Below are 17,611 nucleotides of genomic sequence, written 5' to 3'. Positions count from 1 at the left end.
ATTAGTAGTAATAGTAATAATACTAGTAGTAATAGTAGTAGTAGTAAAAGGAAGAGATGGACCGTATAATATATGCTTTTAATAAGCAGTATAGATAATGTAGGGTTTATGTGGGTAAGATGGGCTGGGGGGGGGGGGGGGGCATGAATGTATGTGTACATACCAGAGATGGGTTTGTAGACGACTCTATAGCCCATAGTGGGGGATGGGGACGTGTCCCAGGTGATACGGAAGCGGTTGTACCATTCCTCCGACACTCTCAGGTTCCTAGGAGCAGACAGTGGCACTGCAGGATGAATGAAAGAAGAGATGGATAGGTGGGAAATAAGTATTGAGACATGAGACAGATAGATATAGAGAGAGTTAAATGGAAAAAGAACAAAAGAGACAGACAGACAGAAAGTTAGAGAGAGAGAGAGAGATAGAGGTATAGAGTGAGTGAGCGATGGACAGAGAGAGAGAGAGAGAGAGAGAGAGAGAGAGAGAGAGAGAGAGAGAGAGAACAGAACTCACTCAGGAATAAGGTACATTTTCATCAAGTACAGTTATGAATTGTAGATGAGAAACTCTGCATACATATGAGTCACTCCATCCTCCTGTCCTAAAAAGAGAAGCACACTGGGGAGTTCTTAAATTAAACACGATACATGTCTGATGGGCTTTAAGATGACTAACTTTGAGTCAGACTCACAGCATTGGACTGAATTACAACTGGATTCAGTAGAGTTAGCATGACTTCTCCAGACCTGTTCCATACAGTACAAATCATTCACACACACACATACATATACACACACACACATTCAATGTGACATTGTTGTTTGAGGGATTGCCGCATTTTTCATTCTTAAAGTGGACAATATATTTCAAATTGGTGTCCAGGGACTGTTATTTTCAGAGCAGGGAAAATAATCAGTAACTACTCATGTAAGCTTTTGAGGAAGATAAAGAATGAAAATGTGAATTCCATTCAAAAATGTTTGTTAATGATGTGAGTGCTTTCAGCTTCTGACAACCACCGGGGACGGGCTGCTGGCCATGTTGACTCCAATGCTTCCCACTGTTGTGTCAAGTTGGCTGGATGTCCTTTGGGTGGTGGACCATTCTTGATACACACGGGAGACTGTTAAGCATAAGAACCCAGCAGCATTTAAGTTCTTGACACACTCAAACCGGTGTGCCTGGCACCTACTACCATACCCCGTTCAAAGACACTTACATTTTTTGTCTTGCACATTCACGCTATGAATGGCACACATACACAACCCATGTCTCAATTGTCTCAAGGCTTAAAAATCCTTCCTTAACCTGTCTCCTCCCCTTCATCTACATTGATTGAAGTGGATTTAACAGGTGACATCAATAAGGGATCATAGCTTTTACCTGGATTAATTTAGTCAGTCTATGTCATGGAAATAGCAGGTGTTCTTAATGTTTTGTACAGTCAGTGTGCAAAGAGCGTGCAGAGCTGTCATCAAAGCAAAGGGTGGCTATTTTGAAGAATGATTTGTATAACACTTATTTGTTTACTACATGATTCCATATGTGTTATTTCATAGTTTTGATGTCTTCACTATTATTCTACAATGTAGAAAATCGTAAAAATAAAGAAAAACCCTGGAATGAGTAGATGTGTCCAAACTTTTGACTGGTACTGTATATCTCAGAGTCCGTGTCACCATGGAGAGAAGGTCATGCAGACAGACTTACAGGTGCGTCCCATGCGGCTAACACCGGGGCCGTCTCCGTCGGCGTAGACCGGGGTGACCGTCACCTTGTACTCCATGTCAGACAGCAGTGGCTGCAGCAGGAGGCTGTTCTGACCACCTGTGACCATTTTCTAGAACACACACACACATTTGCCAATCACAATATGAGGACGACAAGGTTCTGGTATTGTCTGGAGTGGAGGGACATGCTGGGTCAATGTGACTGGTGATTAAATGTACTGGAGTTGTAGCCTTGTAGCAGACCTGTCTGACCATAGGAGTTGGCAAGACAGCCAAAACTATCTGGTATCAGGCTAGCTAATAGGAGCTCTGTGATGTCTTTGTTTTTAGTGATAACAGAGAAATTGATCTGACTTCCGTTTTCACGTCTTTTACATTACATAATTTAGCAGCCGCTCTTTTCCAGAGCAACTAATAGCAGCAATTGGGTTTGTGCCTTGCTCAAATCGGCTCTGAACCAGTGATCTTTTGGTTACTGGCCCAACGCTCTTAACCGCTAGGATACCTGCCGCCAAGCAAATCTTCATCTCCTTACGTTATGTGTAATAACGTGTGATAGTGCATGAATGAACATGCTGTACTGAAGAAAACCATTCAGCAAATGACTGAGTAAACTGAATGATTACAAGACACAGATGAAGGAAGTTGATACTGTATTCAGGAGAATCTCTAGTCTAGGGCATGAAGGGGAATCAGTGAATGACAAAGAAGAATTCCTCCCAAAAATAGCTAAGAACATGTCAGGAATGCACTTGAGCAAAAAAAAAGATCTGAATCATACTGGCTCTGGTTGCGTATAAATCTCTGTATGTACTGTGGCAGACAGCAGGGAGAGCTGAGGGGAGTGGTAATTGAGGAGAGATATCTTGCAGAAACCTGGCTCCACCCCCAAGCCTTATATGGACTTCCTGCCACAATGAGGAAAGGTTGTGGGTCGTTAAGCCAGGGAGTGCTTGGGGATAAAGGAGGATAGCAGCCTGCACAAAGGGGCAGAGGTGAGAGACAAGAGTGGGAGAAACGAGAGCAAAATCTGTGTGATTGCCCGTTGTGACCTGGACTGTCGGACTACAAAAGTAAACAATTAAAAGTATGTTTTTTTGTACTTTGCCCCCAATTTATGAACAAATGTAATTAATAATAGTCTATACCTCCATTTCAAATTCAATGTCTATCTAAACACTGATATCAGTACATTTAATTGGAAAAATAGTCAAACAAGATACTTAAACTTTCAGGAGTTAGGCTATAGAAGTTAATTGACTAATGTACGGCACAACGCATAACTCAACATGTGAACACTGTGAATTTGTAATGTAGGCTGTCTAATTTCAGAATCACCTAGAATGTCTGTCATTTCTGGACTGCAGCCACTCCTCCTCCTCTTCCCTCTCTCTCCGTCTCTGTTTCTCCCTCATCCACTCTCCATTCCTCCTCTCATTCCTGTTTGCATTCCGAGCGTGTGCGGTCTAGCCTCGCCTCCATCCCAAAAAGTTCCACAGCCGTGACAAGTAGCGAGTTTGACAAATCAATTTCAGGCCAACTTGATGAAAATAGCAGCTATCTTTTTCGAAGTGGGGGACCGCAGGACGGAGTGTGACCCAAGTAGCCAAGTCCCAGTGCTACCGCCGTTGCCTAAAAAAAATTATAGCTTGGTCGCTCCCTCAAACTATTTATAATTTATCCGGTTCAAACTAGTTGGGAATGAAGTATCTGTGAAGAATGCAAACTCTCAATCCCCTTGACTTTACTACAAAGTATGGCTGTGGGTTCCACTCTACTGCTCTTATTCCCTGGCTGGCCTACAATAACCTGTGTTTGGATGGGAGCTGTTCAGGCTGTGGTGCTGAAAGTTGCCAGTGAATTCAGAAACAAAATGCGAGGCGTCAGTGGCTTTTCCCGGTTTTCCTGTACTATAGCAGTGGACTAGGAATGAATTGGTGTTTTGTCATTGAAAGTCATGATTGCATTGTAAAGTTATCTTTCAATGAGGCTGTAACATTGGTTTGGGATGCCGCATTACAAAACCAGCAAGGTTTATACAAGAGATAAGTACTACTTATCGACTACATTCCCACCACCAGTTTTCAAATACAAAGCGGACTACAACATTCTGATATCAATAGATAAGGAATCTGATTAAACACTATATCACTATGCATCTGCCACAAACGCTTAAAGACTACCATACAACCCCAATTTCTCCCATACATACATATCTAATCATTGGAAGGTCACCAAGAGCAGTGCGTTCTCAAGAGACACTGGCTGAATGAATGGCATCAATACAATACTAATCCATTCAGACAATGTAAGCTTATCGCTAATGGGAGAGCGAGGGGCTGGTTTTATTGTAGTGGCCATATAAGAGGGTCATACTAGGAAGCATGGGGGGGTCATACTCTGTTTATCTTAAATATGAATTAGAGGAAGGGCTGACATTGAAAAGAGCTAGGCTGTGGAGATCTTGGGAATCATACTAACGGAGAAGAAAGGAATTCTTCTTGTTTGCGTCTTACCGTCTCCTCGGCACGATCGCCCCTGGCGGTGACATAGGCGACGCGGTACTGACGCACGATGCGGTCCTGCTGCTCCCAGGACACCTCCATGCTGAAGGTGGTGTGATCGCTGAGCAGGAGGTTCCTCACACCCAGACGCACAACTAGGTGAAGGAGGGAGGGAAGAAGGGAGGGAGGGAGAGAGGGTACAGGAGGTTGGAGGAAGGTAGAAAAAGAGGGCAGTGAGGGAGAGTAAGGGTGGAGGGAGGGGAGGTTGGAAAAGGATGAGTTGAGAAAGGGAGGTGGAAAATGGGGTGAGGAGAGAGACACCAGGTGGCTTTACTATGCAGACGGTGTGGGTGGATGCATACATTTGAATAAACACAATATCATTAGACTAATGACGCAACAGTGCAGAAAGAAACAGCAAACAAAAACACAGAGATCCTGGTGAGATCATAGCTACATATTATTGATGAGGTGAGTTGCAATTTTAAACCAAGTGAAAAGCACTATTTAAATGCAATCCATTATCATTACCATCACTATTATAATCAACAGGACAAGTTGGGGAAAATACTATTAAAAGCTCCCGCAAAAACCCCTTTATAAAAATCTTTACAGTATGTCATGACGTTGGCCTGGGGGTAGGTTTATGACAGTCATAAATACCTCTTCCCCCCCTTTTCCTCTCTCTACCCTACTGATGTGACATTTGAAAATACCTTGGTTAACATAGAGATTCTGGAAACATCAGAAGGTGGGGGGGAAATTAACTATATTCTGGTAATTCGACCAATGCGGTGGTACTTAATGAATATGATGTCAGTTCGGTTGTCATCGGAGACATTCTCATCAATGATATGATGACATAAACTCTACAGTGGAAAGTCGGCACATTGTAGTTATCGGATTCACATGGAATTGTTGTTCAATTTAAATGTTTGAATATAAAATGATTGGTGAAGAGATGAAATGTAATTTTAGCTTCCAAATGAGAGATTTGGGTTTTCATAAGGTTAGGGCTCTGCTCAATCAGTGGCCCGCCCTTGTGAAGAGACATGGGTTATAAAACTTTTCAAACACACCCTTCTCGCTCCACTATATAAAGCCTTGACGAAAATATAACCTCCTGTTCCGAGGATGTGATGACGACGGTCCATACGTTAAAAGGACTAACATGTCAACTACAGAACTAAGCCAACCTCAGCATGAGCTTTGGTTGCGAATGGTATGAACTTTGAACTCTTATTCACTATAGAAGTGATACCTCCTAGCCGTTGAGTTCACAACAGCAGCTGCAAACGTGGGCTAGGAAAGAACAGACAGAGTATCCCGTCTACCACACAATGATGTTACTACAACTTATCCAATTTACCATCAGATACATTCTTCAAAGGACTCGGTTGGGCAACACGGCCTTCCATCTACCCCCAACCTACCGAAGTGCAGTTCAGAGTAAATATTTATTGCATTATCCTTTTCCAAATGGGCGGTAATTTAGAATGCATAAGATACTGTATTTACGATAGAGACATCGCTTCTCGCATTGTTCCTCAGTCTTCCCGCTCTTTCACTCAAACCCAGACCCTTTTCTTTGTGTAACCAGCTGTCAAATCTGTTCCCTCCGCTAGGGACGTTTTCCTTCATGATATAATTTGTAATCAAGGTATCATTCATTCTGTGTATATGTAATTCTGTGTGATTAGTTAGGTATTTCGTAAATAAATGATTAAACCCAATTTTGTATTGCTGATTCAACTTGTTTACAAGGGTTCGTGAAGATAACCAAGAATTTACAACTTTCAGATGAGACTGAAATAAGGTGACGATTAATATTGACTGCTATTGATGTAAAATATTACTAGGTCTTTAAGAGTTTATTCGGAAGATAAAAGCTCTATAAATATAATTTCGTGGTGCCCCAACTTTCTAGTTAATTACAGTTACATGATTAGCTCAATCAGGTAATATTAATTACAGAGAAAGGATCTTATAGAATAGCATGTCATATCACTTAATCCGGCATAGCCAAAGACACGACAAGTACAAGACCGAAAAAATCTAATTTACCTGCTGTGGTGGTAGCTTGTGTGGTAGTTGTGGTAGTTGTAGCTTTTGTGGTAGTTGTAGCTTTTGTGGTAGTCGTTGTTCTTGCCACTGAAAAACAGACAAAATGGTCAGATCAATTAAGTAAATGTGTACATTGATTCTTCAAAAGAAAAATAAGAGGGGAGTCTATAGTTTAGACTGTTTAATGGCAATGTTTCAGCACCAAGGTCTTTCTCAAGACCAGTCTCACTGTAGCAAACATACAAGACATGGGTATGTATCTAAGCTGTGTGTGGTGGACATGCACGATTCTAACAAATGCATTGAAAGTCACAAAGTGCTTAATCGTAACCCGCCTCAAAGCCCCCAAAGAGCAAGCAGTAGCACAGTGGCAACACTAAATCAATACAATCCCCAATGTTCAATTAACCCTGATTGGAGTGGAGTTTTCTTTAATTACCTGTTGACTCTGTGAGGGTCACGGCGTTGCTTTCTTCCTCGTTTCTGAAGACAGCAATCAGAGAGACCTCGTACTCAGTAATGGGCCTCAGTCCAGTCAGCAGGTGGCTATTCATTTTACCGTTCACTAGCATCTTCACCATAGAGGGAAGGAGGGAGGAGAATGTAGTGAGAAGTTGAGTCAACGTCGGATATTTCTGCTGCTACCAAATGCACGTACGGACTGGAATGCTACAGTCACCAAAAGGGCTTCAAAATAACCCTTCAAACACATACTGTAGAAGGTAAGTAAGCAATCCATATTTGTATCTAGCATGACTGGCTTTGTGTCAACATTCAATGAGTGCCTGATAGATGGTCAATCTTAAACTGCTCAGGGATGTGATAGAAAGTATGCCAAGCATTTGGGAGGTGAGTCATACAACTTCCAATACAGCATGCATAACCTGAGAGAAATCACGTAGCTGAAAACCTTCTAGCAGAGACAATTCAATTGCAGTCATAGATTCTGTAGCTGATGTGAGACACCAGAATGAAACATAATTGCAGTAACAGACAGAAAGAGAACTGTGCATTCATTCAACCAGCCAGCCAGTCAGTCAGTCAGTCAGCTAGATAAGACAGCCAGACACAGACCTCTTTAGTGTCTCCTCCTCTGATGGGGGTCCATGTGAGTCTGTAAAGAACCACATCTTGGGCTGAGTGTTCCCAGGTGACCCTGAAGCTTTCTGTGGAGACTTCACTGCTCCTCGGGTTCAGAGGCTCTGGGACCGTCTCTGGTTTAGACACAAAGGGTAAAGAAGCCTAAAAATAATGGAAGGAGTTCCACATAATTTTGGCATCCCACATATGAGTGGTCATATTCAGTCAGCACTCTCTTTTAGATACACTTTATCACATGTAAGAAAGTGTTCATGACTTACATCAGTGTTTCCTCTTCAAATGCAGCTAGATAATTTGGTAGCACTTTCCAGAGAAATAGAATGCCCATCCATCACGGAACGTTGAATTGAATGGGAACGTCCGTTTTAATAATTATATTTCTATGGCACATTCTAGAAGCCACAGCATTTATGGCCTTTTTTGTATTATAAAGGCTGTTGTTGAAAGCCAAGAGCTGACAACAACATTGCTTATACAGGTAGAGGCAGTCTTACTAGTAGTGAAGCTGTCAGTCAAGGGCTCTGCCTGGCCCTCGTCATAGATAGCAAAGATGGCCACCGTGTACTCGGTCAATGACGTCAGGTTCCTTAGCAACAGGGTGGTGATACGGCCAACGTCCATCTACGGCCACCGAAGAGAGAGGTCAGGGTTAACGATCAGTGTGAGTCCCTCTATGTGACAATAAAACATATATACTGTATATAAATATATGTATTTATTTTATTTATCCTTCCAGTGATGCCTACTTTTCTATACATCAGGCAGAATCATATATCAGATTATATATCACATTCTATAAGGTTTATATGTTAGCACAATGCTAACTGTTTTTTGAAAGTTATTTCTTTAGGGGGAAAGTCTGCGACATTAACATTAACACAATCTATTCATGGGCTTAAAGTCCAGCTACGTTATTGGCCAAGTGCCGTGAGCACTCACCTCATTGGTCTGCACTCCATTGGTCTTGACGTACATGATGCGGTAACCGCTGGCCATCTTGGACGTCGCCTCCCAGGTGAGTCTGGCAGAGCTGTGGTCGACGTTGGAGAAGCGCAGGTTCCGCGCCGGGGTCAGGGGTACTGGGAGAAGAGTGGGGCAAAGAACAGGAACACGGCTCACAGGTCAACCCTAATACGGTTGCAATTAAACACAAGAACCTGAGTCACCCTCCCGCTGGTGCATGATGTGACTCTTTTTGTTTGAGAGTTCCTCTCCGAGGAACAAAAGTGCAGAAGAATGGCCTTTTGCGCACAAAACACATTCTCTGGCAACGTTAAAATTTAACAAGGAGCTTCACTTTAGGTAGGGATAGAAGTCCTGCTTACAATTACTCCCTGGATTTTCTTGCTGCGCTTCATTCACCTCAATTTAAATCAGGGTCAGCGTTTAGTTATAGACGCAGGGAGCATGAAAAGGATGCAGTGAAGGTGAACTGGGTTCATGAGGGAATTGGAAATAAAGTTGGAGAAAAAGGTTTTAAAGTTTGGCAAGGATCTACACTATCATTCAAAAGTTTGGGGTCACTTAAATATGTCCTTATTTTTTTAAAGAAAAGCCGTTTTTTTTGTCCATTAAAATAACATCCTAGAAGGCCAGCATCCCGGAGTCACCTCTTCACTGTTGATGTTGAGACTTGTGTTTTGCGGGTACTTTTTAATGAAGCTGCCAGTTGAGGACTTGTGAGGCGTCTGTTTCTCAAACTAGACACTCTAATGTACTTGCCTTCTTGCTAAGTTGTGCACCGTGGCCTCCCACTCCTCTTTCTATTCTGGTTAGAGCCACTTTGCGCTGTTCTGTGAAGGGAGTAGTACACAGCATTGTACGAGATCTTCAGTTTCTTGGCAATTTCTCGCATGGAATAGCCTTAATTTCTCAGAACAAGAATAGACTGACGAGTTTCAAAAGAAAGTTATTTGTTTCTGGCCATTTTGACCCTGTAATTGAACCCACAAATGCTGATGCTCCAGATACTCAACTAGTCTAAAGAGGGCCAGTTAAACTGTTTTGTAATGATCAATTAGCCTTTTAAAATGATAATCTTGGATTAGCTAACACAATGTGCCATTGGAACACAGGAGTGATGGTTGCTGATAATGGACCTCTGCACGCCTATGTAGATATTCCATCAAAAATCAGCTACGTTTCCAACTACAATAGTCATTTACAACATTAACAATGTCTACACTGTATTTCGGATCAATGTGATGTTATTTTAATGGACAAAAAAAATGCTTTTCTTTCAAAAAACAGGACATTTCTAAGTGACCCCAAACTTTTGAACGGTAGTGTATTCCAACGCAGTTTGCATTCAGGAAGAACAGATCAGTGGAGGATGCAGTCCTGACGTTGTTGCACAGTGCCATGACACACCTGGAGAGGGCTCACTCTTATGTGTGCATCCTTTTCCTCGACTTCTACGCTGCTTTTAACTGCATGCAGCCTCACCTTCTTTCCTACCTATAGATTGACCCCAGCATTACCTTGCGGGTGGAAGACCAAGTTCAACAACACAACATCCCTTCCTCTGTGTTCATCTACCGGTTCCACCCAAGGAACTAGCATCTCCCCAGTCTTATTCTCCATATACACCAATGACCTGAGTGTCTCCGACAGGGACTGCTTGGCAGTGAAATATGTAGGTGACAGCGCCGTTGTCGACCTCTCAGATGACTGCATTTCCCAACAGAAGTGAACAGGGTTCATTACTGGTGCAATAACAACTACCTCACACTCACACTCAACATCAACAAAACAAAATAACTGCTCATTGATTTCAGGAGAAAGGAAGACCCAGTGAGCCACCTAGTCCTGGGTGGTAAACAGGTAGAGAGAGTGGGGAGTTTACCTGGTCACTGGGCACAGACGTCAGTTCAGCGTCTAGTTTTGATGTACATTTGGTTGAATTGTCAACTAGTGTGAATTCAACGTCAAATCAATAACAAGTTTCACCATGTCATTGGAATTAGGTTAAAAGAAGTGTGAAGATAATATGAAATTCCCAACGTTGAGGACTTTTTTCAATTCCAATCAGTTTTCCACGTTGATTCAACGTCATCACATTGAATTTTTGGGTTGAAATGACGTGGAAACAACATTGATTCAACCAGTTTTTCCCCTGTGGCTGGGAATCATCATGGACAGCGCACTCTAGTTTAATGCCAACACCCAGAACATCAATAAAAAGTGGCAACAACTCCTGCGCAGACTGAGACAACTGAAATGTCAACACCTGGATCCTCTCCAACTACTACACTTGTCATATAGAGAGTGTGCTGACTTTCTGTTCCTGGTCTGATACAGAGGGCTGTCAGTGGCTCATAAAGGTGTCCCCATGAAGAATATGAACCTGGGTTCCAAGCTCTGTGGGCTGCAGTGCAAGGGGCTTCAGGGCCTCTACGATAAATGGGCAAGGGCCAATGCCAAGCGCATCAGAGAGGACCCCACCAACAATCTTGCCCAATGTTTCGAGTTGTTGCCCTCTGGAAGGAGATTAAGGGTCCCCACTGTTCAGTAAGAATAGGAGCAAGGCAAGTTTCATTCCATCAGGCTGCTGAACAGTGGGACATAGGACAGATGTTGAGATGAGTTGAGAATACACAATATGTTATTTAGATCATGTTACGTACCTCAATTCTAACAGTGTTTAAGACCGTGTTTATCTTTCACATTCTATTAGGGTTGAGACATATAGGCTGGATCTACACCACATCCAACAAAGTTTTTATTTTGAGTGAACTATACCTTTAAGGCACTATCCTGTAGCCTTAAAACAAACAAAACGTGTAAGGACAACTACTTTCTAAACTGTTTTTAAGTCTCTGTATGGGTCGTTCCACCAATTCCGTGCCTTTTGAGAAGTATAACTTGGTCCAAAAAAAACTTTTGATTTTACTATATTTTAACATTCTGTCATAAAGGGCACATGTTCAACTTAATAAAAAACATGTTTTCCCATCTCAAGAGGTTACATACAAAAAATGACTATAATAAGTGCCTATTAAGTGCCAAATAATGTAACTGGGTTGACCATAACAAGGTTGACAATTTCATCTTAACTCAGCCATAAATCCTATTGTGACAGGTGGAATGGAAACTTGATGTGTGAAACAGGGAGTGGCAATTGAATGTAAGTTTTACAAAACAAATGAAATTGTTAAAACATTTCTTGCCAGTCTATCTAGGGTTGATGTGTTATGCTCGACCGGCTGTTTTCCACCACAAAACACTAGAAAATTGACAAAAACAATATATCCAGCTCACCTCCTTTAACACAATGATTTGACTATTAGATGTTGAATGTTTCTTCAAAAAAATTAAGGAATAGTTTCACAATATTAAAACGAGACTTCAGTTCACGTAAGACACATGTAAATTAATCACTAATCACATTAAATAAAGAATAATCTTCAGAAATGACTTTGTGAAATCAACAAAATATCTAGGGCTTTACAATGATGGTGAAAACGTGGAGTAATTCTGGTGTTAAGGGGGTTTATATCTTCCTAGAAGTGACAGAGGGTGCATGGAGGGACATGTCAGAATGCTGAATTTTGGCACTTTAGCAAGTCTTTATTCATTAAAAAAATCTGATTGATTGAATTCTCCATGTGGTCTATATTAAAGGACACTTCATTCAATATAGCAGTTTTGTCAAATGTAATATGGGTGCACAATTTCTACTTAAAATATCAAAGGAATGCAAAAGGCACTCATTTCGTGGAACGACACATACAGTTGAAGTTGGAAGTTTACATACACCTTAACAAATACATTTAAACTCAGTTTTTCACAATTCCTGATATTTAATCCTAATAAAAATTCCCTGTCTTAGGTCAATTAGGATCACCACTTTATTTTAAGAATGTGAAATGCCAGAATAATAGCAGAGAAAACGATTTATTTCCGCTTTTATTTCTTTCCTCACATTCCCAGTGGGTCAGAAGTTTACATACACTCAATTAGTATTTGGTAGCTTTGCCTTTAAATTGTTTAACCTGGGTCAAACATTTTAGGTAGCCTTCCATAACCTTCCCACAATAAGTTGGGTGAATTTTGGCCCATTCCTCCTAACAGAGCTGGTGTAACTGAATCAGGTTTGTAGGCCTCCTTGCTCGCACACACTTTTTCAGTTCAGCCCAAAATGTTCTATGGGATTGAGGTCAGGGCTTTGTGATGGCCACTCCAATACCTTGACTTTGTTGTCCTGAAGCCATTTTGCCACAACTTTGGAAGTATGCTTGTCCATTTGGACCAAGCTTTAGACCCATTTGCGACCAAGCTTTAACTTCCTGACTGATGTCTTGAGATGTTGCTTCAATATATCCACATAATTTTCCTGCCTCATGAAGCCATCTATTTTGTAAAGTGCACCAGTCCCCCCTGCAGCAAAGAACCCCCACAACATGATGCTGCCACCCCCGTGCTTCAAGGTTGGAATGGTGTTCTTTGGCTTGCAAGCCTCCCCCTTTTTCTTCCAAACATAACGATGGTCATTATGGCCAAACAGTTCTATTTTTGTTTCATCAGACCAGAGGACATTTCTCCAAAAAGTACGATCTTTGTCCCCATGGGCAGTTGCAAACCGTAGTCTGGCTTTTTTATGGCGGTTTTGGAGCAGTGGCTTCTTCCTTGCTGAGTGGCCTTTCAGGTTATGTCGATATAGGACTTGTTTTACTGTGGGTATAGATACTTTTGTACCTGTTTCCTCCAGCATCTTCACAAGGTCCTTCGCTGTTGTTCTGGGATTGATTTGCACTTTTCGTTAATCTCTAGGAGACAGAACGCATCTCCTTCCTGCGCGGTATGACGGCTGCGTGGTCCCATGGTGATTATACTTGCATACTATTGTTTGTGCAGATGAACGAGGTAGTTTCAGGCGTTTGGAATTGCTCCCAAGGATGAACCAGACCTGTGGAGGTCTACAATTTTTTAATTTTTTTCCCATGATGTTAAGATTTTCCCATGATGTCAAACAAAGAGGCACTGAGTTTGATGGTAGGCCTTGAAATACATCCACAGGTACACCTCCAATTGACTCAAATGATGTCAATTAGCCTATCAAAAGCTTCTAAAGCCATGACATAATTTTCTGGAATTTTCCAAGCTGTTTAAAGGCACAGTCAACTTAGTGTATGTAAACTTCTGACCCACTGGAATTGTGATACAATGAATTATAAGTGAAATAATCTCTGTAAACAATTGTTGGAAAAATTACTTGTGTCATGCACAAAGTAGATGTCCTAACCGACTTGCCAAAACTATAGTTTGTTAACAAGAAATTTGTGGATTGGTTGAAAAACAAGTTTTATGACTCCAACCTAAGTGTATGTAATCTTCCGACTACAACTGTATATCTACAGTACATGTCGTGACATCTCCCTTATGAACGTTCAAAGAAAGATAATAACACATTAGTTAGCAAAGTGGTGACTGACAGATTGTCAACTTCAACACTAACATGATGCCCCCAAATTGCTCTGAAATGTCAAATCAGCACAAACACCATTGTTTTGGCAGCCTGTTCATTCGGTCTTGTTCTAAAGCTTGCCAGGGCTTGATATCACTCATTCAAGATACAGGCAGAAGTATGCAAATTCACTAGGCCTGATGGCTAACCAACCATCTAAACACCTACAGTTAATATCTCATGCTCAGCCGGTAGATATCCATCTCATGTTCTGATAGAGATTTACATTTATTACGACAGCTTCATCTACTCATGTTGTTACAAGCGACACACCTGTTTTCTTACGGGAAGCTCAGTGTTTCTGGAATTGTTATGTGTGGGTATGTGTGTGTGTGTCTGCTTATGCATGCGTGTGTGAATCTGTGCATGCACGTGCATGAGTACGAGTGTATGATGCGGTTACTCACGCGTGGTCTCCTGACTGGTCATAGGGTCACTGGCCTCCTCTCCATACATGGCGTACACCGTCACTGTGTACTCTGTGTCTGGGGTCAGGTTCTCCAGTTCCACTTCGTTCACCGTCTCAGCCACTTTCACCTGTACAAACAGTCATCAGAGTCCTTAGACAAGGTGACAGACAGGTACACAGAGAAGTTGGCAAAGGAGCAAGATATATACAGGGGGTTGATGAAGACAGAATCAAGCATCAAACAGACGAGGGCAAGGTGGTCAGACAGCCAGATAAAGTGGCAGCGAGCCAGCCAGCCAGACGTGATACTTAAGAATGTGAAATAACATATTTTTAGACAATGGAGCATTCTGCCCTAGAATTCCTTTTGTTTTATGCTAATCTAGCTAGAGGCTACAGCATTTAACTAAACAACTGAGATATGCACTTAAAACCTGTCTGAATCGATCGACAACCGCCAGTGTAACTTTATTTGAAAAAGGATTCAAGTGTTGTGCCCCAACAGGCTGAGCAAGTGAAACTGTGAACCTGAACTGATGACTGTGCCTAGAGAGTGTTCTTTTTTAATGAGCACTAACAGGATGGGTGGAATTTGTTGGGTGGAGGAACTTCTCTCTCCCTCTCCATCTCACCTCCCCCATTTCCATTGCACTAGTTAGAGCAGTGGTCACCAACTGGTCGATCTCCAAGCCATTCCTAGTCGATCACCAAACATTTCTGTAAGAAAAACAACGATAAAGCCCTGCGTTCCTATTTTTTTCTTCGTTTTGTGCTGTTGGTAATAGGTGCACTTGATTCAGCAGCCCTAGCAAGAGTTATGAATGGCTATGAACCATTTCATGTGTCTGAAGGTAGAACCTACCTGGCAGGCCCAGAGAGTAAATCAAGTGCACCTATAAGCCTACACCTGGCCAATCAGATAGCTCAGATCACTGTGTCTGCACAGTTTCCTCGCACCATAGACCATAGCACCATAGCATCGAACGCAGAGCAAAGTTGATCATGTGAGATTTCTAAAATGTTCAAATCATGACTAGAGACTTGCTGTTTTTATGACTAAGTTCATGATTAAGTTGTTATTTACTGTCAATACTTTGTTCAAAAGTTTTATAAGCCATAAAATGCACGCTCGCTACTTCCACTCACGCTACAACCAGCACTGCAGCTGCAATCAATAAGTACAGCAAGGTGTTTCCATAAACTTGCGTTGTTATTAGCCGCTTGTGTATTTTTTCATATCGAGGAATATTTCACTTCTCTGGTCATAGGAGAAACACCATGAATTGGTGCATGAGGCAGAAATAATGCAGTGCAACTTAAGTTTGGCCATCAGGAAGACGGTGTCCTCTTTTTTCTCAGCGGAGTGAGGAGGGATGGTGAGTCGAGTGATAGACAGCCTCACCGCTGCTCCCTCCCCTCAGACTGACCATCAGATGCAGGCCATCAGTCCAGTAAATAAAAAAACACATTATTATGCTCACTAAGCTGTGCCTCACAAGTAATACAACACATTATCGATTACCAGTGTGATCATATACCTACAATTTATTTTAGATAATTTCAAAACGTCTGAGAAGAACAACATTGACAGGGCAATTCAAGTGTAGCCAATATGCAGTGATAATGTATTGGGCCTATAGTCTACTGCACAAACCTCATTCCATTTTTAGTTGGTTAATGTTGCATAGGGTTACATTTTTTAAGTCAAGTAAAAAAAAAATTGGAGCGGTAAATCTAGGCTTGCATTTTGACTCAGAAAAGGTTGGCGACCACTGAGTTAGAGTGTCTTCTAAATATTTCCTTGCTTTGAGTCTAAATTCCCTCTCTTACTACTTCTTTACTTTCCTCTGTATTTAAATGTAACCACTCCATTTCTTACATCCTCTTCTCTCTCCCTCTCCATCTGTCTTCTTTCCTTTTCTTTCTGACAGTCTTTTCTCCTCCGCTCTGTCTTTATTTTACCATCTCATTCCTCTTCTCTCTCATTTTCTCATCCTCCTTTCTCTATTCTCCCTTCTATCTCCTTTTTATCACCTCCTTCTCATCGGCGTCGTCTCCCTCGGTCAGCGGGGCATAGAGGATCATGAAGCCAGAAGCCCCCTCTGCGACCCTCCAGCGGGCCCTCATGGTGTTGTGGGTGATGTCAAACAGCTCCAGGTTGTTCACCGTGGGCAGGGCCACTGTAACACACAAGGGTCACATAGGTCATATATGGGTGACAACATAGAATTACTAGAACATGCAACAGCATTCAAGTCAACGTTTAGGATTACAATTCCATATCAATCAAATTGAGTGTACCCATGAGGGTGCAGTCAAGTTGCTGAGGTCAGCGGGGCTTCAGCCTGTTCTAGTAATTTTATTTCTATGGGTCACACAGAGGTCACACACAGGTCCCGCAGGGTTAAGACTAGGACATGACTTAGACCAGTAGACCAGGGTTAGCAAAACCCTCTTCATGGAGAGCTCAGATAAAATCACATTTTATTCATCACATGCTTTGTAAACAACAGGTGCAGACTAACAATGAAATATTTACCTACTGCATATGCAGGTTTTTGCTCCAGCCCTGTTCTGTCTAATCAGGGGTTAGAGCTAGGGAGGAGGTTAGGACACCGTTAGCAGTCCATTTTCCCTCTTCATATCCCAGCAGCAGCCGGGCCAGGTGCTTGGAGTGCCGGTAGGGAGTGATTGCTCACAGGTAGGAGTGATTATCTAGCTGAGACGCTGATTGGGAGTGGCCTCCTGACCAGGCAGGGTTTTACCATTTGTGTCTGAATACTTTTCCTTTGTTTGGCATGTCTTTTTTTAAATTTTTTTTTTAAAATTTTTATACTATTATCTTTGTCACCACTTGAACCTAATAACCTGCTTGGGCTGGCTGACTACAGAGTCCCGACTGAGCTCTACCTGGACCCTGGTGAGTAGGCTATGCTGTCTCCACTAGGGACAAAGACATACAACACCCTGTTCGCTTACCTCGACTCAAAGGTTACAGACTTGTTAGTATGTCCTAGCTTCCCTTGATTGGCCAGAGTTTATATGCACTCTTAGAAAATAAGATGCTATCAATAACCTAAAATGGTTCTTCAGCTATCCCCATAGGATAACCCTTTGAAAACCCTTTTTGGTTCCAGGTATAACCCTTTTGGTTCCAGGTATAACCCTTTTGGTTTCATGCATAACCCTTTTCGTTCCAGGTAGAACCCTTTTGGGTTCGATAAAGAACCCTTTCACAGAACGTTCTACATAGGGACGTAAAATGGTTCTATCTGAAACCAAAAAGGGTTTTTCAAAAGATTCTCCTATGGGTACAGTTGAATAACCCTTTTAAAAC

General features: G+C 41.9%; 1 protein-coding gene across 2 annotated transcripts in view; it reads right to left on the bottom strand.

The window, feature by feature from the left end:
• LOC139391739 (collagen alpha-1(XIV) chain-like) overlaps positions 1 to 17,611 on the bottom strand; it is a 98,864-nt gene that overhangs the window by 51,350 nt on the left and 29,903 nt on the right. For both annotated transcript variants that reach the window (XM_071139244.1, XM_071139243.1), the window contains exons 11-20: positions 16,309 to 16,454; positions 14,273 to 14,402; positions 8,339 to 8,478; positions 7,894 to 8,020; positions 7,373 to 7,512; positions 6,738 to 6,870; positions 6,299 to 6,385; positions 4,247 to 4,389; positions 1,711 to 1,840; positions 164 to 286 (exon numbers count right to left, since the gene is read on the bottom strand). In XM_071139244.1, the coding sequence (XP_070995345.1) occupies positions 164 to 286; positions 1,711 to 1,840; positions 4,247 to 4,389; positions 6,299 to 6,385; positions 6,738 to 6,870; positions 7,373 to 7,512; positions 7,894 to 8,020; positions 8,339 to 8,478; positions 14,273 to 14,402; positions 16,309 to 16,454 (1,299 nt within the window). The remainder of the gene's footprint in view (positions 1 to 163; positions 287 to 1,710; positions 1,841 to 4,246; positions 4,390 to 6,298; positions 6,386 to 6,737; positions 6,871 to 7,372; positions 7,513 to 7,893; positions 8,021 to 8,338; positions 8,479 to 14,272; positions 14,403 to 16,308; positions 16,455 to 17,611) is intronic.

This window comes from Oncorhynchus clarkii, chromosome 32, assembly GCF_045791955.1.
Source record: "Oncorhynchus clarkii lewisi isolate Uvic-CL-2024 chromosome 32, UVic_Ocla_1.0, whole genome shotgun sequence".
Classification (NCBI taxonomy): Eukaryota; Metazoa; Chordata; class Actinopteri; order Salmoniformes; family Salmonidae; genus Oncorhynchus; species Oncorhynchus clarkii.
The sequence above is the reverse complement of the archived record's forward strand: the minus strand, read 5'-3'. Positions and strand labels throughout refer to the sequence as shown.